Source organism: Desmodus rotundus, chromosome 9, assembly GCF_022682495.2.
Source record: "Desmodus rotundus isolate HL8 chromosome 9, HLdesRot8A.1, whole genome shotgun sequence".
Classification (NCBI taxonomy): Eukaryota; Metazoa; Chordata; class Mammalia; order Chiroptera; family Phyllostomidae; genus Desmodus; species Desmodus rotundus.
The window spans coordinates 26895725-26920442 of NC_071395.1; the positions used below are offsets into that span (position 1 = coordinate 26895725).

At 35.2% G+C, this 24718-nt stretch overlaps 1 protein-coding gene across 2 annotated transcripts in view; it reads left to right on the forward strand.

The window, feature by feature from the left end:
- Positions 1 to 24718, forward strand: part of PDGFC (platelet derived growth factor C) — a 164045-nt gene that overhangs the window by 99761 nt on the left and 39566 nt on the right. For both annotated transcript variants that reach the window (XM_024569253.4, XM_071219165.1), the window contains one exon: positions 12331 to 12511. In XM_024569253.4, coding sequence (XP_024425021.1) covers positions 12331 to 12511 — 181 coding nt within the window. The remainder of the gene's footprint in view (positions 1 to 12330; positions 12512 to 24718) is intronic.

Consider the following 24718-nt stretch of genomic DNA (forward strand, 5'->3'; position numbering starts at 1 on the left):
GTTCAGTGACCACTACTGAGGATGGGGGATGTGTCCTCAGGTGAACTTTCTGTGCAATCGGAAAATGTCCCTACTCAGGGGAGACACATTTCAAAAAGAAGCACTGAGATACCTAAACTGTAGAATTAAAATACAGCGTCGCACACCATGTACTAAGGTAGTGTGCCGGGTGCATACAGTAAATCAAAGTGCTCACCACAGAAATGGCTGGTATGTGAGAAAATGAAGGATAACATTATAATGAATTTCTAGAAAACAGTGTCTAATGTATTACTTTGAATGAAGTCTAGTGTACTTTTTAAAAGCTATTTGTATTTTTTTAGAAAATGAGTCACACTAATTTGTGAGTAGCCAGAATTAGAGAAAAAATGTTCGAGAGTATTAAATATTGGTTATATAGGAATACTTCAACACCAGTTGTGTAATCGTGACTATTTGGTAGCACACTCTGCTGACATGTACTTGTGCATATGTGTGTATGTTAGATTCTGCGTGCTAACATACCCATGTGTAAACTCACTCATTCTTCCATCCATCAAACAATAGTCAGCTATTCCCTGCTATGTACTCTCCAAACGCTGTGCTAGATTTGGGGAATGAAAAAGATTATTAGATGGGCTCCTGGCCTCTAGACTAGTAGTAAGGGGATGAGCGTTTAAAAAGTGTAATTCAAAATTGTAATGGGTGTGGTGTGGACCGTGCTGCGAAACACTGCGACCTTTGCCTGTGGGACTCACACACGGCTTCTCAGAGGAGGTCAGACTTAGCTCAGATCTGAAGAATAAGTGAAAATGTGCCAAATGGAGTGTTGCAAATAATGCTATGGATAGTAAGAGGTTTAAATCAATCAACGTTTTAAATATTGAGCACAGAATCCTTTGTTTTAGAGGATTCCGTGCTTAATATTTAAAAAGTTGCCATTACGCAATTTCTAAGCAGATCCAATGAAATGTACCGCCGTTATGTGCTTGGAACCCATTAGTCATAACTTGGTGATGTAAAGTGCGTTCTTGACCTATGACAGGAATATTATTGCTGGAGTTGCTGTACTGAAAAATGTGATCACATTTGCCATCTGGTGAAATATGCTGTCTCGCCCAGGTTGAGGTTCACAAATGACTAAAGCCCTAAGTAGCCCACGATTACTCAGTTGCCCAAAGGCCCACAAGTAGAATGGAGGGTTGTCTGTGTTTCATCAGATCCCTGAACTGAAGTTTGGGGTGGGGGCACTGAGAGAATGCCCACGGCTTTATCTTTTCTTTTCCTTTATCGTTTGAAATACTTCAGTCCTTGTATTGGCCAAACAGAATGGGCCGCTGTTCATGCCACGGTGCCCCATAGGAGACAAAGTCTGGGGGCATGAGGATTTCAATAAGTGCCATTTCTGCCTTTAAGGAGCTTATAGTCTAAATTTGTTTTTAGAATTGCCCTATATTATACAATATTTTAAAGACATTTAAATGTGTATTTCCATGTTTTAAACTCTAGTTTAGATGAAAATGTAAATGGCTTTGTAATTGATACCAGAGTACATAAATCGCTTCAGGTGGCTACTTTTGGGGCCTCAGTTTGGTCTGTATGTGTGATAACTGACGCAGCTTTTCTGAACTAATGACATCCAGTTTGTTCGGTTCTATCAGATTACTGTAAGAATATTAATCAGAGATTCTCACGTTACCAAATGACTTGGTGAGTTTCTCTTTATTGTTATTATAGTCTTGTTTATCTATAAGACTAATAAAATTAGGAAGCGAAATGCATGGTTGGTTCTTGGCATTTTCAGAGAGGGAAACTGAGGTAATAAGTAGGTAGATAAACATTTCTGGGTATGGGAATAGAAGTCATGAGATAACACAAAGAGGCTATCCTGTTTCTGTCAAGGAATGAGACATCAGAGAGAAAACCTCTGGAGCCGCGGAGGATGTGAAGTGAGTGATATATTTGAAACTGTTCAAAACTGCTAAATTTTCTGGTAGCATAGGAACCTACCTAATAAAGGCTGTGATAGGAATCCTGGCTATTAAAGCACCTTGAAGGGGTAATTTTAACAGGAAAAGGAAAGAAATAAGTACAGAGCAAGAGGAAAATTTTAAAAGTGAGAAGAGGAAAATAAAACAAACCTAAGGCCAAGAAAACCCAGCCTAGGGATATTGCCCAGGAACGTGCATTTAGCCAACTGGGCACAAGGCCTAGTAGTTCTTATTTCCCTTTTCATGCTGCAAAATATGAAGTAATCGCCTTAGCAGGACTTAGTACAGTGATCAAATCACCTAACAATCTGAAATGTTTCCTTTCTTACAGAGATTTTTGTTTTGTTTTGTTTCTTGAGAAATGAGTCTTGTCTTTTTTTTGCATCACTCTGTAATCAGGTTCTGTATAAAATATAATCTCATAAATCTTTTGTCATGGGGAAAAAAGTGAGCACGAGAATCAAAAAGTTGTTTTCATACTTTTAACATGTGGTATGAATAGGATGAATAGTTTCTCTAATTTCTGATATTCTAAATTTCCCATGAAAGAGGTTAAATTGTTTTTCTTTTGTCAAGATTCGAAATCTCAGAGATGTTATTAATGTCTGTACTTCACTAAATTTCCATTAAATAGTTTATTTTAGTCTCTACAGAGTCCAGTTTTCTAGTGAAGATTGTTTCAAAATTGTTAAGTAAACCTTTTTTTTTAAATTGAATTTATTTGGGTGACATTGGTTGGTAAAATTAAAGGTTTTAGGTATACACTTCCATAATACATCTACTATATATAGTACTGTGTGTTCACCACCCCAGATTAGGTCTCCTTTCCTCACTGTTTGTTCTCCCTTTACCCCTTTCTACCCAACCCCATCCTCCTTTCCCTCTGGACTCATAGTTGTCTGTGTCTATGAGGCTTTGGGTTTTTTTTTTCTTAATACTTTTTTAAAAAATTGATACCAGCTTTTACCTAATTCTATCTCTGCAGTCTGCATATTTTTAATGTTTTGAAGTGTGCTAAGAGATTAATTGCATACATTGATAATTAACATCCTTGAAGTAAATATATATTTACATAAGTAGTAATATAAAAATGAAAGCAATATAAGTATAATTTCATCTATTATATCTATACTATACCATTTGTTTTCATTTCCTAAATACATACATGTATATGAGTATATGTATGTATATATACATATATGTATGTACATGTATGCATATACACATACACATGTATATATACATACATATACATACATGTGTATGTGTATATATTGGGTTGGTCAAAAAGTTCGTTTAATTTTTTTTCTGTATTGTGGCTCTAGTTCTTAGTTGTCTAACTTCATTCAAAACAGTTTTCAATAAATATTCAATAAATATAAATGCTCAAAATAAATAGAGTTTTTAACACTCATATTTAAGAACCATACCTGAAATTCTATGATATCCTGAAACAATTAATATTTACTTTTCACTCTGGTATATTCTAAAAGATATTCATTTCATCATTTTCATAGACATGATCACCAAAAGGTAAATCTGTGTATCTAAACAGATGAGCTTTCTAACATTCCCTATGCTGCTTGATCAGCCTTTTAAATATTTTCTTTTAAAATCAGGTCTGAAGTTATGATAATGTTGTATAAGTATTGCATGAATCATGTCCAAATTTTATCTACTACTTAAATGTTTCCCTTAGCCTTGGATAAATCCATTTCTACAGTACCTTGGTATTGGCAAGTATAGCAAGGATACAGCATAGATAAAAACTGAAAGAACCTAACCCCTAGCAAAACACTTAAAAGAGGTCTTGATTAATGATGTCATGACCTTTGATAAATATGTTTGGGCAATGACATTCAGCTATTCAGAGATCACACAGAAGGAGCAGCCTGTAGGGACCTTTGGGTAGTGGTTAATTTTCAGTTTCCTATGCCTGGAACAGTTTTGAGGGTGGGTAGATGAGAGAGCATGTTCACAGACCTTCCTTCTTAATCTTAAATTTTGATGCCCTTTAAGTAAACCTGGATATATGCATCCCCATTTTAATATTCTTAGATATCCTAAGTTCAGTGATTAGGATGCCTTGGAGGAGGTCCTACCTTTCTCCTATACCCACCTACCTCCACTGGCACACTCTCCCTTTATTATTACCATATGCTTTAAAGTAGAAGGGAAAATGACAAGATGATAATTTATGAGAGAAAAAATTTGCTTTAGTCTAAGTAGAATGTGTACTTCATTTTTTAAATTTAGTTCCTCAACTTTTTTTCAATGCTACAGTGGTTCAGTTGTTGGCACATGCAATAAAGGCATACGGGGTTGGGCAAAAATAAGTTAACAATAATAAATAATACAATAATTAATAAATAAATAATAATACAAGAATAAACTGTTTCACGTACTCACAAATATAAACCTACCTTTGCTAACCCCTGTGTTGTCACTCATGTGAACTGTTAATTATTACTAATCTAATAATGACTCACTCAATGTGCATTTAATAAATAATCACATGCCACAAAGCATCTCTCTAGGCAGGCTTAAATGTTAATGAGAACTTTTCGTAAAACAAATTTTAAGATAGTAGTTAAGAGTACTAAAGTGGTCCTTAGGTTACAGAGGAACATGAATATACCAAATCTCTGAAACTGCCATAAAGAAAAACAATTGATATTTGTATATTGATCCTGTATTTAGTCACTTTACTAAGTTCTTTTCTGATTCCAGATGGTTTTTAAAGTCAAAAACTTGGAGTCAGTTTTTTCTCTCATACCCCACATTGACTCGTATCATCAGGTCAACCCCTAAAATATATACATACAGCATGTTCCAGGCCCTTCACCTCCCTTACTAAACTCCATGCCACCCCATTCCTCACAGGATTATTTCCAAGCTTTTCCAGTCTCCAGGCTTCCTCTACCTAGTCTGTTCTCAAGGGAATCTATTATCAACCTAAGAGCCATTTTTCTCTTCTATTTTTATTTTCATGCAAATCTTACTAAAATAGCTACAGCCTCCCCCTAAAACACTAAAAATAATAGTCAGAATGGCCAACCCAATGTTTGTTCTAACTTTAATGAGAATGACTTTAATATAAAACCTGCAGTTAGTTTCTGTTAAATAATTTTATACCATGATTTGAAAGTTTTCTGCTCTTCAGTTTACTCACTTTTTGTCTAAGTAGTTGATTTTATCATGTTGTTTTAGAATTTATTAATATGATCATAGGTTTTTTCTTTTAAGATTCCAGAAGGTCATTTTTACATCCTCATGTTCATGAACTAATTCTGTACTCTGTTGTGAAGTACTGTATCTTTTAATCCGTTGATCGATGATACTTGATTAAATTTTATTTGGGATTTTTGCATTTCCCTCAATTTATGAGTGAAAATTGTTCTAATTTGTAATGTTTGGTATTGACATTTGAAAGAACTTTGTTACAAGGTTTTTCCCACTTATTAGAGATTTTTCTTTTTCCAGCTTTGTTGAGATATAATTGACATATAGTATTTTGTAAGTTTAAGGTGTATGTGTTTATTTGATACACTTACATTTTGCTATGTGATTACCACCATAGAGTTAGCTAACACCTCCATAATGCCATGTATTTCCATCTCTTTGGTGTGGGAAGAACATTTAAGATCTAGTCTCTTAGCACCTTTGAAGGATATAATACAGTATTGTTAACTGTGTTCACAAGATTTAGGCCAACTTATTTTATTGTTAGTTAGGCAGATATCTGTCATTTTTAAGTTTTAAAAATTTACTTATATAAAATTGGAATCAAATATTTTTTAAAGGCAAATGGAACTCTCAAATAAATCCCACACTATTGTTTCTTTTTCATTTATCAATGTTTGATAGCCATTTTAATTTCTTCTAGAGTTATTCACTTTTTCTGCATTTTCAGTCAACTTTGATAATTTACTTTTATAGTAAGTCACCCATTTCCTGTAGCTTTTCAGATTTAATTGGCATGAAGTTACATAAAACATACTTAGTATTTTAAATACACTTTCATCTGTGATTATATCTTCTCTCCCAGTCCTCATATATAAATCCTTGATTCATATTCTCAGTCTCATTTACTCTCAATCTCACTTTCTGAGATTTCTGGTCCTTTCTGTGAACCAGCTTTTGGTTTTAATTCTAAATTTTAATTTGGTTTTGAATGTATCTTCGAGTTTTTGTCTTTGTTAATTTTCAGTTCATACTTTCTTTTGCTTACTTTTTCTAGCTTTGGAGATTGAATTTGGGTTGTAAATTTGAAGTATTCTTATTCAGTAACAAGATGAGTTTAATGTGTTGATTTTCTACCCACATCACCCCACCACGTATGACGTAATGGTGCCTCACAGGTGGCACTCTCGTATCATCATGGGGATTACTCCTTCTAGTGACATCATCTGGTCCCCTGGAGCATGCTTGTTGGTTTGGCTTCCGCGTTTCCTACAAAGCTTTACAACTCTCCATAAAGAATTAATGCCTAAAACTAAATATTATTGATTTAATTAAAATACATATTTGTAAAATGTATATGCCCAGATTACCAGGTTGACTGACTGGTTTTATTTGAATGGCTCTTAATGTTTCTTTAGCCATTGAACAAGACCATTTGGCCCATTTGAACAAAGACACATAGTTAGGCCTTAAAATAAAGCAAATATCATGCATGTGTATTTTAAATATAGTGCACAGTGTCACTTAGCACTTTAGACCATGGGGTCTGGAGTTCACTGTCAGAATTGAAGCTGTGGCCGTACATTTAGTTGCTATGATCTGGGCCAGGTGCTTAGCTTTTGTGTATTTTATAAATAAAACAGGCACCATAACAGTATCAATTTTTTATGATTTTGGTGAGGATCAAATGAGTTAATGTATAAAAAGCAGTTATTTTTAAAAATTACTTTCAATGTAAGTTCAAGCATGGATAAACACTGTGGTGTCTAAATAGGGATGTAAAATTTACATCCTGTGTATGAAGGGTATTCTGCTAAACTGAAGTCTAAGCCAGTAAGCACTGCAGAGTAACCGTCATCCTATTAATTTCATTACCTTTCCCAATAAGCTCAGACTCCAGCCGACACTCGCAGAGTGAGCCTTTTTAAGATCCACGTTTATTTGTTGGCAGAGCTTCACACCACAGTCAGACGCCATGGCTCATCGGGGGGATTTAATTGACAGCTTTGGTTAGTATGAGCTGGAAACAGCCTGTTTTGCAGGATTGGTTTATTTTTGTTCAAGGAAGCTGGGTGTCTGACAATTATGTTTACCAGCGAATTTATTTCTTCGGTATGCTCCTTACCATTCTTAGGAGTACGAAAGCAGTCCTCCTGGCCTCACAGATTTGAAATTCCCACATGAGAATGAAAATTTTGTCTACAATACCAGACTTGTTTGTTAAACATAAAAGAACATAAATCCTCCTGGGTCCCCAGGGGTATGTTAGAGAAAGGGAGTGATCATTATACACCACTTAGCACTGTGTGCTGTGTATCATGTTGCCGTGAGAAAGTGATGTTTGATTGGCTCATAAAATAAGTTTCGTAAATCCTTTAAATACTGATGTGAGCAATTGTGCATGTTGGAAATTAATACCTAAGAGTGTATTTTGAGATTACCCTGTCTCCAGAACAGTCATCCGGGAATGTGCAGATTTCTGCATTTAGGGATGATTATGTTTTGTGATTTCACTTTTTCTTTGTCAAATGGTTTTGTCATCTCCCTTTCATTGGGCTAAGGTCTATGGAATAATCTTTTGTCATTGTTTTCTGTCCATTTTCTTCTCGATGATTTGGACTATGTTATAGTATATCAACCAACCAACTTCTGCATTTAATCCCACATTCTACAAGATGTATTCCATCACAAAAAAAGGAAAATTTAAAATTGTTAGGGAAGGTGACTGGATTTAATGCATCAGTCTTTTTCCAACCAGAGTGTATTCTCAAACAAGTTAAAAAGAAATATAGTATCAAGTGGCAATGGTTTTTGTTTTGTTCCTTTGAAGACTCAATAGCAACAGTTAGACCTGCAAATGCTTTTCAGGGAGATCTTCACTTGGTCCATCGTACATGATCTTGAGTAAAGTCTAAGTAAAAGAAATGTTATTTTTTGTAACTATATTCTTTAGCAAGAAGATTTACCGTTCTGATTAAGAAGGAAAACTAAGCTTAGTAAATAATGATATGATTAATAATTTCAACTCCATAGACATCTAAGCACTTATTGGGTGTGACCATAAAAAGTAATGATAGAGGAATTGGGTGTTTGGTACATGATACTACTTCTGAGAAAAGAAATCTTAACATGCCTAATTTACTCTAAAACAAGTAGTAGTATATGTCGGTTTCTACTGTTTTATAAGCAAAAACCACAGTGCTTTTTTTAGAGGTTCATTTCATTTAACCTTCATGGAATGAAAAACTATATAGTTTTTAAAGCAATCTGATAAATGGATGTGCCAGACTTGTAGGAGCATGTAGAATTAATTGCCAGCTATCTACCTGCAAATCCAGAAATTGTTATAAAGATTAGTGTTTTTTTAACAGCACCAAATTTAGTAGAAACCTCTATGAAAAAGTAACACTCTACCTGTCACTCTCTGATTTGCATGACAGTGGTTTTTATATCAGGAGGTATAAGTTAGATAAGACCAACTATAAGATTTATTTGTTCCTTAATAAATTCTTAACACTTACAATCCTGATACTTCCATATATGGTCAAAAACTCCTTTTTAATTTACAACAATAAAATAAAATAAATAGTTATGGGACTTGTTAGTTTTTTGTTTGTTCCATATGGTGTATTTTTCTTTTGAAAAGCTTCTATTAGAATGATGATAATAGTTATTTTGAAAATGGTGTGAAGAAACATTTTGACTCTATGCATCTTGCCCAGGCAGTTTTTGGCACAGGACTTCATAATTGCCAAATCTTTGGTCTTTCTTCATTGCCCAGCCCTGCCCACCATAGGCAGTCTCCCTTCATCCTGTGTCACCGTCCACAACGGCTTTCCTCTTGTTTCCCTGCTGCTCCTTTTCCAGATGTTTTTCCTAAAGAGTCTTTCCTTTCTACCCACACTTGAAACGTTGTTTCCTGGCATTCCTCGGGTATGGGATGATTCTATGTTCCTCCCCTATTGAAACTTCCTAGCTGTGCCTCATATGCTGCCAGGGTGACACACTTAGATGTCTGCATGGGCCATTAAAGTAAATAAATGAAGACCTGGGAACTTTTTTTTTTACCAGCATAGAAAGTAGATGGGCGTTTTTAGAAACTAGAAAGAGCATGTCCCATCAAAAGCTATTTGCCCTTGGTTTCAGCCTCAGCTGGTATGAAGGAAGGATGGCTCGTGTTCATTGCTTCATTAACCAAACCCTGATTCAGTGTTTCTATGTGCCCGGCCCACAAGTTCTAGGGATGACACCATAAATTACACACAGTTACCTCCTCTCCCAGAGCTGACGCCATTTCTGGAGATCTGAGCCCTCATGGTCGCATGAGGGCTAATGATATTTGCTATTATCATATTTTTTAGTTGAAAAAACTGGATACCCAGATTTTTCGATGAGAGTTCACTTTTTAAAAAAATGTTGACTTAATTAAAAAAACATACTTCCTGTTAAAACTGTGCTTACCTGTTTGTAATATTGACCTACAAAATGATATTCAAACATCTGACTCAGAAATACCTTCTCACCACCCATTTTTCCAGCTTGATCTCCGTCTCCTTCTTTGTTTTGCATCCTCTCTTCCCAGTTGACCATGCCTGGCCCCCTCTTTCTTCTATTACACCTTTTGCATTGTACCTCTCGATAGAATGCATTTCCATCTCCCCCCTTTTCACCACTGGTCAATCACAACTCATCAACCGCCCAAATGTCGCCTTGTAAGCTGACCCTAATCTCACTGTATAGAATTACTCCTACTCTGCCAGTATTCCACAGTATTCCCTATATTTGCTTATTAGAGCACGCACCAAAGTGTTTTATAGACCATGAGCCTAAAGAAGGTATACTTTTATCTTTGTATCCTGAGAATGGAGCATAGCACTTCACACCAAGTCAGTGCCTCGTAAATACTTCCAGAACAACTGACCAGGCCTGAAGTCTGGCTCTCTGCAAATGTTGCTGTGGTGGTAACCTGCATCTGAGAGGCACAGAACAACTGCTACTCTGTGAATAGAGGCTCTGTTCCACAAGTAAACAATCTGGATATAAAAAATTACCCTTTGGTTTAAAGTGGTAGTTACCAACTTCTATAACAGGTATATCTGAAATAACTACTTTTGTCTATTCTTCCCAACTCTCTTACTCCTGACCTCATCCTCTCTGGTGCCACCACATACATACATCAAAATCCCTGCAATGGTTATATTGGCTGGCTGATGCACTTGTAATTTACAACACCAGACTTGTCACATGATCTAGCAGGAACAACCTCTTCCCTTTGTGTTCAAGTTTTCTTATTTATTGCTTTCAAACTCCCAAGGCTATATTACAAGGTGGATGTGGGGTGGGGGTAGCAGTGCAGCATAGAGATGAGGAGCAAACTTTATTGAGTAGCAACTAAATGCCAACAATGTTTCAGGCATTGCACAGGTACTATCCCATTTTCCTTTCTTAAGGTATCCCTGTGAGTTATCCTCAATTTAAGGACGGGGAAAATTAGGCTGAAAAAGGAGAAGTTTCATGCCATAAGAGAAATCTGGGTATTTCTTTAGGACAATGATTTATAAGTATAATTGGCTCATTGTATACATTGTCCTTTTTCAACAAATTTTCGTCTGTAAATTCAATAATGCACAAAAAATATTGTTTTTAGTTATATGGTAGCTACTGAATTTAGTCTTTTAAAAAAAACCACCAATGGCTTTTCAACCTCTTCAGACTTGCTTTTTAACACAAGTTTTGCAATGCTGTATTTAGTGTTCTGAAATATAATTACTAGAAGCAATCAGCTATTTATGTGTACAGTCATTTTAAAGATAAAAATAATGGCCTACACTGATATAATAACAGAGTACCTTATGTTAAAATAATGTATTTAAATACATAAATACACATGCAGTTACACTAGAAAAATAAAGGACGTAGTCATATATCCACACCTTTTATGTAGAATCACTGTGGCAACGACAGCTGTTCATATAGACTAATATGGGTATATGTAATTGCATTAAGTATGATGCAAATAGTATAAACAATGTACCTGTTACTGATATGCTTTTTTTTCCCCAAAATAGTGAGTAGTTCTTGGTAAAGTTCCAAAGTATTGAAACTTTCTTCTACTTATTTGAATCTCTGGAAAGTTGACTTAAACTAAAACCGCAATACATATTTGTGTTTACATGTAAGGCAACATTGGGTTCCAGACTCAGGTGAACAATAGCAGAAATATCATGTACACGAATGTCCAGTGAGTCCTTGTCCAGCCTGGAGGGCATGGGGCAAATACTTCTGGGACTTCCTGTTGAACACCCATAGACCTCGTCCACTACAGTTCATGTGCCCTCCTCACCCTAGTCATTGAGACAACCCCAAATGCCCGGGCAAGTTTCTGAAACGTTCTCTAAAGGGGCAATACTTCTCTCAATGACTACTGCTTCTCTAAACCCCCCACACCAGAGTTAGCGTTTGTTTAAAAAAAAAAGATCATGATTTCTTATGTTTAAGATTCTGTGCGTAGTGCAATGTAAAATAAAAGTATGTAAGAACTGATTCCTTTCTTCAAGGATTTAACAGCCTAAGTAAGATGATGGATCAATATTTAAAATTGAAAATGTTTCTATCAAAAATAGAAAGATGACAGTGAGCCAAGAACACCCAGAAAGGGCTCACGGCGGCAGTGCCGTACACGGTGAGATTGTGTCTATAATGAAGTGGCTCTGGAGAAGCTTGGGTCACGTTGCCTCACAGATGAGTAGAGGGAGCCAAGGAGCCTGACTAGGATGAAAGAGCCGCTGTCAGAAAGTAATGGGCAGTGATAATAGGAATTCAGATTGGAATAAGCCTGTCACGTCCAAATGGAAATTAAATTGAATAATTCATGAATTCAATGTCAGAGATGGGTGCTTCATACAAAGTATTTAAGTTTGGAGATGGCTCTTCAGTGGATCTGAAGTTCATTAACAGTAAAATGAGAAGCCTTAGGATAAAGGACTCATATTTCTTTATTTGAGATGCATTTTTCGTGCATCTCTTATTTTGGAATATTTGATTGCATTTACCCAGTTAAATCTGCGATGAACACATAGCCACGGCCCATAGATTTACTGCACCTCAGACATGGAATTTGAATTGCCAACTGGACAAATTGTGACCTTATGGCTCTCTTCTCTTTTTCTCTCTGCAGGTATGATTTTGTAGAAGTTGAGGACCCAAGTGATGGAGCAGTATTAGGGCGCTGGTGTGGTTCTGGGACTGTGCCGGGAACACAGATTTCTAAAGGAAATCAGATCAGGATAAGATTTGTGTCTGATGAATATTTTCCTTCTGAACCGGGGTTCTGCATCCACTACAACATTGTCGTGCCGGTAAGTACCGCTCAGTGGTCTGCTTACTTAAGTCCCTTATTCGTTTACTTTTTTTCCCTATTAAACAGGAGAATCAGGCAAAACAAAAGCCTTTCTCTAGTTCTCTGGCTTGGTTTTTTTTTTGTAGATGTCACTCTCATTATCACCACTTGAATTTCATCACTGTAGACCATTAGCCATGTTATAAGCACCTCGTCAATGAATGAATAAAATATGTTTTGTACAAGATTTACAAGAATGTAACAAACCTGTCCCCACCAAACTCACTGTCTGGTATTTCATTGTTGATGCCAAATCACACAGGGTAGATAGATAGACTTTTCTCTGGAACAAATTAAGATAATCAGTGTATTTATTGCTGGCATCTTATCACTGGCATCACCATCTAATTTTGGACTACAGAAAGTCTTCCTGAATTAATGTGAAGTATGGTCATATTAAATCATAAAAATGATTTGTTTTCTAGCATTTTTGTGACCACTTCTTACATAATTGTCTTCTGCACTTTGCTAAACAGTACTCCATCTTTAAAGGTGTAAAATTTCAAGCTTACACAGCACTCTGATGATTCCTATTTCTAAATTCATATATATTTTTTTGAAACTAATACCTTGCAAAGCTAGAAAGCCCACATTATCTGATATTAATGCCATTTTAATAAAACTCATGCCTGTATCGCCTAGATGTCCATGCTGTTATGTGATATTTTCCTTTTTCCACTCCATTAAGGTGGCATTGTGCTTTTCTGCACCCACCGAAATTCAGCCCTTTAGTTGTGTTGTTTACAAATGTGTACATAACATACTTCTTTTCATCTGTTTCTGGAGAAAGGTAAACATTAAGTATGAATCCTTTTCAAATCAATGTTTTAGTATAAAATATATTTTAAAAAGTACTTAGCTCAATCTTCCTACTTATCGTAATGTTTACTCTGATTGAATGATATTTATGACCTTTTGCGCCCACCCCCGCACCAAAAAAATTTTGACTTTCTCACCGGAATTTAAGAGATCTTTTTTTTTCTGGTTATAATTGTTGTATTTTTAGTTGTATCAGGATTGCTGTGCCTTTTATGTATTATTTCAAGCATTTTTATCAGTTTGTTACACCACCACAGTAAACCCTCTTATGTTTTTATCACAGTCTAGTTATAATAGTAATTCAGAAGTATTTATACAAGTATGATGATGTCATCTAGTATAACTTTTAAGTATAATCAAGTATATCATCACTTGAAATAATGTGAAAACTTGTATCTTTAATGATTTTAGCAGATTGGTAGGTATGTTGGGAACATGGCGTGGTGCGGGCTACATGCATTAACACGTAGATTCCTGCATCACGCAGCCTACAAATTTATGAGTTTGTGTGTCAAATCAGAGAATGTGAAATAATGCTTAACTTTATTTATTACATTCATATTGTAATATTAACAGAAATTTCCCTTTTTGATTGCCCATACTCAGGTCTATGGAATTTTTTTTTAAGTAACTGATTGAGAAATTTAGTTATTGTTTAAGATACAGCCAAAAAGCAAGGATAAAATGCAAACTGAAGTTTGAAAATGATAATTTATTCATTTACTAACAGTAGAATCATTTATTGTGCACAGTTGAAGGTAAGGGAGCGACCTCTTAAATATATGTTATAAATTATATTGTGAATTTTGATCAATATCTTTATATAAATTATTTTGTATATTCATATTTCTATTCCATTGTGAAATGCTTTTGCCAGTACATATAGATTTTCAATCATTTCCTTTGTTGATTTCCAAAACTTTTCTTAATATTTTAATCTAAATTTAATAAAATTTCATGTTTCATTTAGAAAAGTAATAATGGTAGACAAGGATTTAAAAAAACACTATTTATAGGTGATACTTTGATAATGTGATTATTTGTTTGAATAAAGCCACTGAAAATCTGCTTTAAACATTTCCAGAGTATCATGCTTCACAGAATTTATGTTTTTTTTGTTGTTTGTTTTTTAAAGTCTAAGGTGGCCTTGGGAGCCATTGCTCTCACTGTAGAATCCCCATTTTCAGTTTCTGTTTTAGCACATCTAATGACCATAAATATTTAAATATAAAACAATTAAATTTTACCATATAATCATAATGGTAGCTCTTGTATCACAGCAAAGGTTTTATTTATCCCAAACCTGTGGCAAAAATAAACTTGAAGCCAAGATTTTTGTATTTTAAATTAATTGCTCTCTTCATGTTATATTAATTTAAATATGTGTCACAATCTATTATCATGTTACAGAATAATACATGAAGACTAAAAAGTATACATGCTGACACCAAGGGTTGTTCTTTTCTGATTTTATGACCATGTGGGTTATCTGGTATGTAACCCAGGAAGTTACATGGATTGAATAAAATACATAAAGATAAAAAGAGTTATTTCATATTGCCTAGATCAGTTCTAAGTACAATATAGGTTCTGAATAAATGCTGGAATGCTGAGCTGATCATGCAGCTCACTCACCCCAGCTTAACTAACAGAAGATTCACTGGCACTGCTGTTATCTGTAAGTGTATCAGATTCAGGAGCCTTTAGATGAGATAAAGTTCCCTGAGGATCTAAGGTAAGTGCCGTCCATCCTCCGGAGCAAGAAGTGCCCTGCCACCTGGTTTTGAACTGTTACCTGAGATTTACTGTGACTAACACCAGAAACTGCCTGCATTTGAGAGACTTTAGGTGAAATGTGTATCACTGATTACATCATTAAATTCAGTACATTTATGTATAGTTATTGAAATAGTTTGATAAATTGTAAATATGGACTTTGGTGGGCTGAGAATTGACATTGTCTTGGCATCTATGGGAACATGCTTTGCATGGGAACTAAGTTGACCTGTGATGGGCTGCAGGAAATGGAGACGTGGAGAAATAGCATTGGAGATCTTATTAAAGTGCCTTATGCATAAGAAAGCAGTAGATTCGGGGCTGCAAGAAACCAGAAACCATGCCTGTAGTGTGCTACATAGCTTAATAAGTGTGGCTTGGTGATCTTAATTTGCCACATTGCTTTTTGGAGTACTTATTGATATATGAGTTTTACAGTCTCAGACGTTTTCATTCTTTGGGGTTTGAATTAACTTTGACAATGGGTCTGCCATTTCTTCACCTGTCCTTTGTCTTGGTTCTGTACATCCATCTCTCCCCCCACACAGCCACTGTCATCCTGTACTCAGTAATTGTCCACAGAAAGATTTGATGAGTGAAAATGTGATTTTGTTTTTAAGCCCTGCAGGGTTTTGAATTATCATTATGTATTGCTACATGACATCCCTCCCTCCACCCACTCCCCCCAACATTATTACTAACAGGGCAGCAATCCATCAATCTTATCTGTGTATCAATGCATGGAAGCCTAAGGGAAGAAAGTTTGACTTTTGGAGAAGAGACTTTAAAGTTCTTGTGTCATTTGCTTAGGGGCAAGTGCCCCTCCAAGCTCCACCCCCCCACCCTGTCATCTCTGATACTTTTTTTTTTTGGCAAGGATGAACTGCACACTTAGCACACCCAGTTCCTCAGAGGCAAAGGTCTCCATGCAAACCCACCACTGCAAAATAGGACCTTAGGGACTACTGGCCACAATGGTTTCTTAATTTTGTAATGATAAAGATGATATTGACCACAAATTATGAGTGGACTATTAACTTCTTACTCTGAGGTTTGTCACAGAATGCCTAGGATAATACCAGACACAAATTGCAGCTGCTCATTAACATCTCGTAGACATTCAGCTGTTTTCCCTTGGAGGTGTCTACACCCAAGTGGAGCTGCACTTACTTCTCATTTACTATGTCACCTTTTTTGCTGTTTCACCGTAGTGACGATACATAAACTAGAAAACTGAAGAATGGCATATTCTCCTGGTCCTGATACATTAGGCTATATTAGCAAGAACACATTCTTGCTCTACTTAAAGAACTGAACTGCTTTGTTTATTTCTTCTGTTTTGATGATGAGTGGAACATCCAGATATCTAGGCTACTTAAATTAATGCATATTTATGATATTATAGCTATTCATGCATATAGTAATCTTTACCTGCTTTTTGTAATTAATGAATATTTTGTATCTATTCATACCTACAAAAAACTCTGAGTTTAGTCACATTTTGGGGGGGCTGGGATAATTATGGAGAAAGTTGATTTTAATACTTCTCATATTTTACAAGTAAGGAAGATAACTCTTCAGCCTTCTTTGGGAGCATAAATTCTGATTCTTCTCAACCATTAAGACTCTGTGGTTCTGATTACCATACATTAGTTAAAATTCTTGGGAACAGTTTTTGCACAATGTTGCCATTAAAAGTTATGTTCACCTTTCTAAAATAATTTACTCTTTTCCCTCAGCTAATAAATGAGACAGCATATAGTTAAACAAGGGGGTTACATATTATTCTGAATTAAGTGATGCTAATCTAATATTGAAAGATCATTTATTTGTTTTATATACAGATATGCATTCCTCTGTAGTGTTATGATTTCAGTATCATTTTCTTGATTCCCAGATACCTTAGAATGAGATAAAATTTATCCTTCAATTTTACTTTTGTAGGTTGATATTATAAGCTATGTTTAACTTTAGAAAAAACCTTAACATAAGATATTTACATGAAATTATAGCTAGATTTATGTACCTTAAAAATAGTGCTAGATTTACTACATAAATTAAATATTTTAGCATTTTAATGCTATTTTCAAGAATTATTTATGAAAATACATATATTCCCTAGTCATGCCCCATTAATAAATAATGAAAAATTTCTACATCCATGTAAATTGATGCCAAATCGTATATATTCAGGTTTTATGATTGAGCATAAGGAGTTAATAATGTCTTTGATTTTTTTTTCCTTCATGCTCAAAGAAGGGAAAAAAAGAGCCCTGGTAGATTAGCAGTGAGAGATTGTTTGGGAAGAAATGAAGCAAAACTGAAATAAAACAGTGCAAGCTTGTTTCTGTTTGGAGGCCACACACATTGAGAGCCCAGCAGATCTCTTAGAAAGAAAAGAAAATTTCTTGTTTAATTTTGGAGTAATTTATAATAGATTGTGTATGTTTTACTCTGTGTACTGTAGCATAAGCACCATTATTTAAGAATGTTAAGAAACCTACAAAGGCTGAAAAAGTAATTTTTTTCTTCTAGTATCAAAACACCTTATTAAAAGTTTTATTTTTTGAAAAATCTCAGCCTTGGTGGAAAAAATGATTGCATTTTTTGTCAGACAGTTACTTCAAAAAACTATATGTATTTTTGAAATAAAAAAGTATATGTATATCCAAACCTGAACATTTTAGTAGTTTTATTCTTTATTTATTTATAGAACTATTTTTTGAGTGTAATATTACTTGTATTTATATATCTTTTTAAATGGTTATATGATTGGAGGATTTCCTCTTTCTCCCTCCAATCTGGTTAACATTTTGAAAGATGGTTAACTGATTTCTTTTAAAATGGGTTTATTGAATGTATTGATTTTTAACCTAAGCTTTCTGAAGTAATAACATCATATTTTAACAATTTGTTTACCGTTATTTTCCATTTAGTGAATGGATTAGTTTAGATTAAGTGCAGTAGACATTATAGCTACCATACCAGTTACTCCATGTATTTTTAATTTTCTTTATTACCTGAAAAGCGGTGTAGGGTGATGAATGAACTAAAGACTAACTCACAATAATCCAGTCAAACTCATCTTTCAATTATTTTTATAATTTTACTTTTTCCTTTTTTAATATGTATAATCAGTGACACTTGTTTGGATATCACATTATTTCCATTCTTGTTAGTAAAGTTTTTTTATTTAATATCTAAAGAGATTATATGATATTAGAGAATAATATGTAAGTATTTTAGCTACTTTATAACCTGAACTGTGTGTTTTCCTTAGTAGTGATTTTGTAAATGACTTGTCCAGAGTTAAGTCAGTGCCCAGCCAGTGCGCCTGGAGAAGGGTGTATGGTTTCTGTGGGGGACGCTTACCAGGACACTTGATGCCTGAGGTGCCATTAAGGAATGCATGACTGATTGCCAAAGTAGTTATTAATTATGCAGGATGCAGAGAACAAAGCAGCTCAGTGAACGGAGAAGTTGGAGGGAGAAAGGAGGAGGGCAGATATTTTTTCCATCCCTTCTAGTGTTTGCTAGGTTATTTTACTGTTAATATCAGGTAAAGAAAAGTCTTAACTGAAGGCCAAATTTGCTTTTTTGTTCTGGTTAAGAAAAATTCCAACTAACTCATACAAGGCATCAAATTTATTGGTTTACTTTCTTAAGGGGAAAAAAAAGGCAGCCTGTTTGGAATAAAAATACCAACAGCAATATCAAAGTGCTAATCCCATAGGAAAAAAAATCAGTGTCAAAATGTACTCAAGATTTTTTAAAAAATTGTAAGTCTTTATAACAAAAACTTCCACATTGCTATATTGCTATACTGCACAGATTTTAGCGAGTGAAAATTTATGTTTAAAACTTTCAAAATATATTTGTATTTACCTTAAAAGAGAATTAAGGAAAAAATTAGTGCTTAGAATTTTTGTAGTATATAGAGGATGAAAGAACTATTTCAAGTACTGTATGTCAGTACTAATAGTTGAAACACTTTTTGAATGATTAGATTTTATTAAAATGTACAATGTACTTGTATTATTTTATGCAGTATGTCTTGAAATGACATTATTTTATTGCATCAGAGAAATTGTACAATTGCTGACAAGACTAAACTCTTACTTGGCTAAGACCTGTTTAATATATTTTTCCACCTAACTTCCAACCTGTGGGCACATTGCTTTCTTTCACGTGAAGATCATGGTCCCTCTTCCCTTCTTCCTGATTCTTTCTGTTCCACTAAATCCTTAGCATCTAAGAAAGAATTTCACAGATTGTATGATTTGTATTTAGAAAGAAAAAAATGGCTGGTACCACTGCAGAAATGGTAAAAGGCAGACAGACCATTTTTGATTGAGATACACAGACATTGTAAATAAGAACTTAGACTAATTGAAGCTAGATATTTTATTGATTCCTATTTTATATCTAAAGCCACAAAGACTTAAAATCTTAGAGTTAGTGTGGCAATCTAAACCCAGTGGAAAGAATCATTCTCCAGAATTAAGTTTGTTGCAATTTTGAATAATAAAATAATACTTTTCCTTCAACATACCCATCTATTTTCCTGTTAATTCTTTCAACATTTACTGAAGAATATTTGATGAGCCAGTTTGTTGTGAAAATACTCAAAGACATACTTGGTGTTGCTCTGGGTTTCTAAGAACTTAACCTTGTTTTGGAGAAAAGAATATACATACCTATATAAATACAGTCTGTGAATAAGTGTCATGTAAGTGGTTTGGAAAGATTCTGAGAAGAAAGAGAGGCAATTGTTGAGAGCAGAGGGATGTCATAGCTCAGATTAAAGAAAAAAAAAACCGAGCAATCAAACAAACAAAAACCCTGGGAGTTAGCTAGTATAAATTTGATATCAAATATATTATAAAAATCTCTCAAGAGATTATTAAAAATGCATATTATCAGATGTCAGAGATTATGATTCTCTCAGTCTGGAGTATTGCCCAGTTATCTGCATTTCATCAAACGTTCTTGGAGATGCTGATACAGAACGTTCCTACATTGAATTAGAATTTGCTCTACACTATAAACTGAGCAAGACACAGAGAGTTTTACTACAAGATGTTGGGGAAATATTTTTCATATTCCAACAAACATGAGTATTTTATGGAACAGATTGGAGACTCTGCGTGCATATTTAACAGCTAACATACCCATGTGTTCTCTATTTTTCAGGATTACAAAAAGAATGGGACTTTCTCAGAGAATCAGATGGATAGATTGCAATTTTTAATGCTTGCATTTATTGTACCAACTCTCCTAAGCTATATATTAAAGCCTATCAATTTTGTCAACTGTCAGTATCTGTTACCCATGGAACTAGAATGAATAACAATCTGCCTTTCCTAGTTCAACGCCAGGCTTGTCTGATAATTCACAGATGGCAGAGTTCCAGCACTGAGGCACAGTTCTAGACTCGGTATTTATTCACTCTACAGCATGATAAGACACTGTCAGTAAAACAGGATACTTCCAACCATTAAGAAATAGTCTTTATGCTCCTCATACTCTCTTTTTTTACCTAAAATTTTAATTTTTGTCAGAGTTACAATTGCACATAGTTTAAAAGCAAATTTTTTTTAGGTTTACAAAAATAGCCCTTGCCCCAACTTTCCCCTGCCCAAACTATTTTCCTTCTCCAGGGAGGAAAGCACTTCCAGTTCTTTTAACTGATTCTTTTAAGAATTGACCTCTGTACTTTCAGATAATGTGCTTTTGTTGCCACTTCTTGATTCTTTGGTTTTAAAATTATCTATGAACTTCACTCACTACATACCCTAAAAGGTGAGGCTTTCACTTTCTTTTATCCACCTGCCTTTACCACACCTGTAGTGCCCATCACCCCATCCTCTTTTAGGTCCTAATTACATCAAGATCCAAATTCATTGTGTTTCGTTTTTTGTTTTCCTTAGAGCCCTGTGTGGGTGTGTGTTTGGTTGGCTTAACTTTATGTGTTTATACATTTATATATATTTATCAGTGATTCATCCCCATTCCTCAAATTGTGTGAATCACTTATCAGCACAGTCAGACACATTCGGATTTCCAATGACTTCATCCCCCAGAAGCGATTTCTGGTGAAACGCTCAGGTCGACTGCAGTTTGGACTGGTTGTCCTTTAGACCTGCTGCACAGCTGTCATCCGTGGGGTCTCCCTCTGTCTTCATCCTCAGTGTTTCTTTGAAGTGTTCTTGCATTTGATCCCTTGTTTGCAGATTTTGGGTCTTCCTCTCTTCCTCTACTTCCTTGTTTGGGAAGAGAGTAAAATCCCTGTAAACTCACTGAGGTAAAGGAGCATCAGGGATAAAAATGTTGTGGCCTTGCATAACTAAACGTACTTTTCTTTACCTCTGAAACATCGGTGAATACTTGGCTAAGTCTAGAGTTTGAGCTGGCCACTTAGAAGCTGACTTAACATAATGGGCATGCGATGGGCCTTGCCAACCTTGGTCTTGACTGTATGGTGGGCTGACTGGGTCTATTCCCTGAAGATGCCTTGATTTCCTTAATCTCTTTTCTAAGGGTGTAATCCTGCCTGCCAGTTCTCTAAAATGAGACCTGGGTGGACTAAGTCTGAGAGTTTCAGCATTCAGTATAAAACTATTTCTTCCATACCCCCATATTCAGAATAATATCACCAGTTCCAACTCACTTGGGTTTCCCGGTCCTTAAATCCTTGGTTTTATTCTGTTCAGGAAAGAAATCTGAGTAGGAAATGTCTGTCTTCTGCCACAGTGGGAAATAGATTTGGGGTGCCGGACAGCTTCATAATTTTCAGCCAGTCCTTGTTTTAGCCACATTGTCATCCCCACTTCCATAGGTATATGATGCCACCAGGCCCCAGAACTTTTTGGTTGTTCTTTCATGTAAATCAGGTTGCCTCTTGGTTTTGACCCCTGCTGAACTTTGTCACAGGTCCACAGATTCAATGACTATATATCTACCTGCTTTTCATTTTCCAAAATTTAATCGCTGTTGTCTCCAATCCAATTTCCTTTGGCTTTAAAGGACTATGCATTTTTAAAAAATTAGAATCAATCATTTTTGGAGAGAACAGAGCTAAAGTAACCATCTTTTCATTTTTTCCTTTATTCATATATTATTGTCCTTATTAAAAGCTAAGTTTGTATTTGACCTAAAATATGCAGGTACTTTGCAAACTGTTGAGGACACGGTACAGTAGTCCCCCTTATCTCCGTGAGATACCTCCCAAGACCCCCGGTGGATGCCAGAAACTGCATAGTACTGAGCCCTAGGTACTGTGTATTGTCCAATACATTCATATCTGTGATAAAGTTTATAAATTAGACACACTGAGAGGTTAGCAACAATAATAGTAAAACAGAACAATTATACGTTATTGTAATAAGAGTTATGTGAATGTGGTGTCTCTCTCAAAATGTCTTCTTGTGTTGTATGTACAGCATAGATACTGGACAAAGGAAAGGTTCATATCCCAGGCAACATGGCATGAGACTTCATTAGAATGGCACCATTTAAAACTTAGGAATTGTTTATTCCCGGAATTTTCCATGTCATGTTTTTGGGACCATGGTCGATCGCCCGTAGCCACAACCACTGTGAGGGAAGCTGCGGATTAGTGGCAGCTACCGCAAGTGCCAGGTGCCGTGCTCTGTAATTTCACAAACAACTCTCCAGTAGCCTGCTGTGCCAGATGAAATAAGCCCCTGGAGAAGCTACTTTGCAGATTATGGTGATATTATGTTTTCTTTTTAAATGTTAAGATGTAGAGATGAGGCTAGATATTGATTAGTCATTCAACACATCCTCAACTCTGTTTTAGTGGCGTGTCTCATAATGTCCACTAGGACACCAGCCACGATTCATTCCTGATACGTGTTATAACCAAACAACCGTCACGTGACCCATACATCTGAGAAAGTGATATCCTCATAAATAGTCTCCAAATATTGATATATTGAGTAATGCTATTAGTTTATTTGGATGCTTTGAACATTTCAACTAGAGCTTTCAGAAAATTTCCTATCTCTTTAACTAAGATCACATACTTGTACTGTTATTTAAGATTACTTTGAAATCATGTGAGTCTGATTTTATCTATACCATCAATTTTTATATGTTCTGATAGTCTTAGAAAAACTAAGTGGTAAGTGCAATTAGTGTTAGGTACTTCTGAAGAGGTTAATTTTTGAAAGTCAAGTATATTCTAAGCTTATTTTAGAAAGGAAGTGCTTAATGATTTCAACTTGGAAATAGCTGAATCAGGCAGAATAGAATGAACATGAATTAAAGGAAGTGCTGAACTTGATGGATGCTTTCATGTCATTTCAATCCCCCCTGTAATGCAATATTATCACCATTTTACACATTAAAACTCAGAGAAGGTTACACACTTGGAAGTGAGGATAGTAATTCGTGTTTTCCTAATTATTTAAAGCCAGACTGCTGCTTCTGGACTAGTTTGGGAAATAGGAAGATCATTGAGGAAGGAAAAGCAAATGTGAGACTTTCACCAACTTTGTTTTCCCTTTTCAAACACTTACGCTTTATTTCTGTTGATTGTGATATCATAGATATTTGAGAATCTTTGAGAAGTTGGTGAAGTAAATTAGAATTTACCTTTCTTTTTTTTTGGTAAGTGGTAGCAGTAATAAATATTGGAAGTTAGATTGTCCTTTGTTCACTCACCTTTAAAATGCAGATAAGACATAAGCTCCTCTAAAAGTCACTTTCAAAATGAACACAATGTTTACAAAATGTTATATGAATAAGAATTCATATAGAGCCAATATTTCACTGTTTCACTTACCAGTCAGACGCTCTCCCTATTGAAAAATTACAGGGTTACTTGTAAGTATCCTAGCAATCTTTTCAGCTTCAAAGAATTTTTCAGATTGTATCATTAAGGAAGCTTGGAAAAATTTATACAAAGAAATGGGAAAATAAAATGGAAACGAGACTTCATTGGAAGTCTATTAAGCATCTATTTAATATGTCCTTCTGAAATACAAAAAGAGCCATTGCATCTTTAGTTCGAAATTATGCCATTTGTGCACAGTACCTGTAACATAATAGGCACTGGGTAATATTTAAAAGGAATGGGAGAGGAAACACAAATCTAAGGAATAATATGCCTGGGGAATGTCACTTCGCAGGTGTTTGCAGGGTGACTGCCGGTAGGCCACCAAAGGCCCGGGAGATCGGAGATTGGAGCCAGCAGGAAATTCCTGCACCAGGTTGTCTTTGTGTCCTGGCTCCGGGGCAAAGGTCCTGTGTCTGCCTAGGTGTTTCCACTCTAGCTAAGCAAATTCAGCTTTTGTTTAAAAGTGAATAAAAGCCATTATGGAAGTACCTGCCTCGTACCTTTCCTTGCAAGTAGTTGTTCAGAAGAGGGATTAAGGCTGTCATCTTTGCCTTTAAGGACTGTATGAATTGTGTTTAAGTATTTCCAAAGAAGGTTTGCTTAAGAAAGCCAAGGCTTATATTAAAACTGTTTTTTTTTATTCCTTTGGAAGAATAATAGGAAAGCATTGAAGTGGCAATTATCTCTGAGTCTCTAAAATAAAATCTG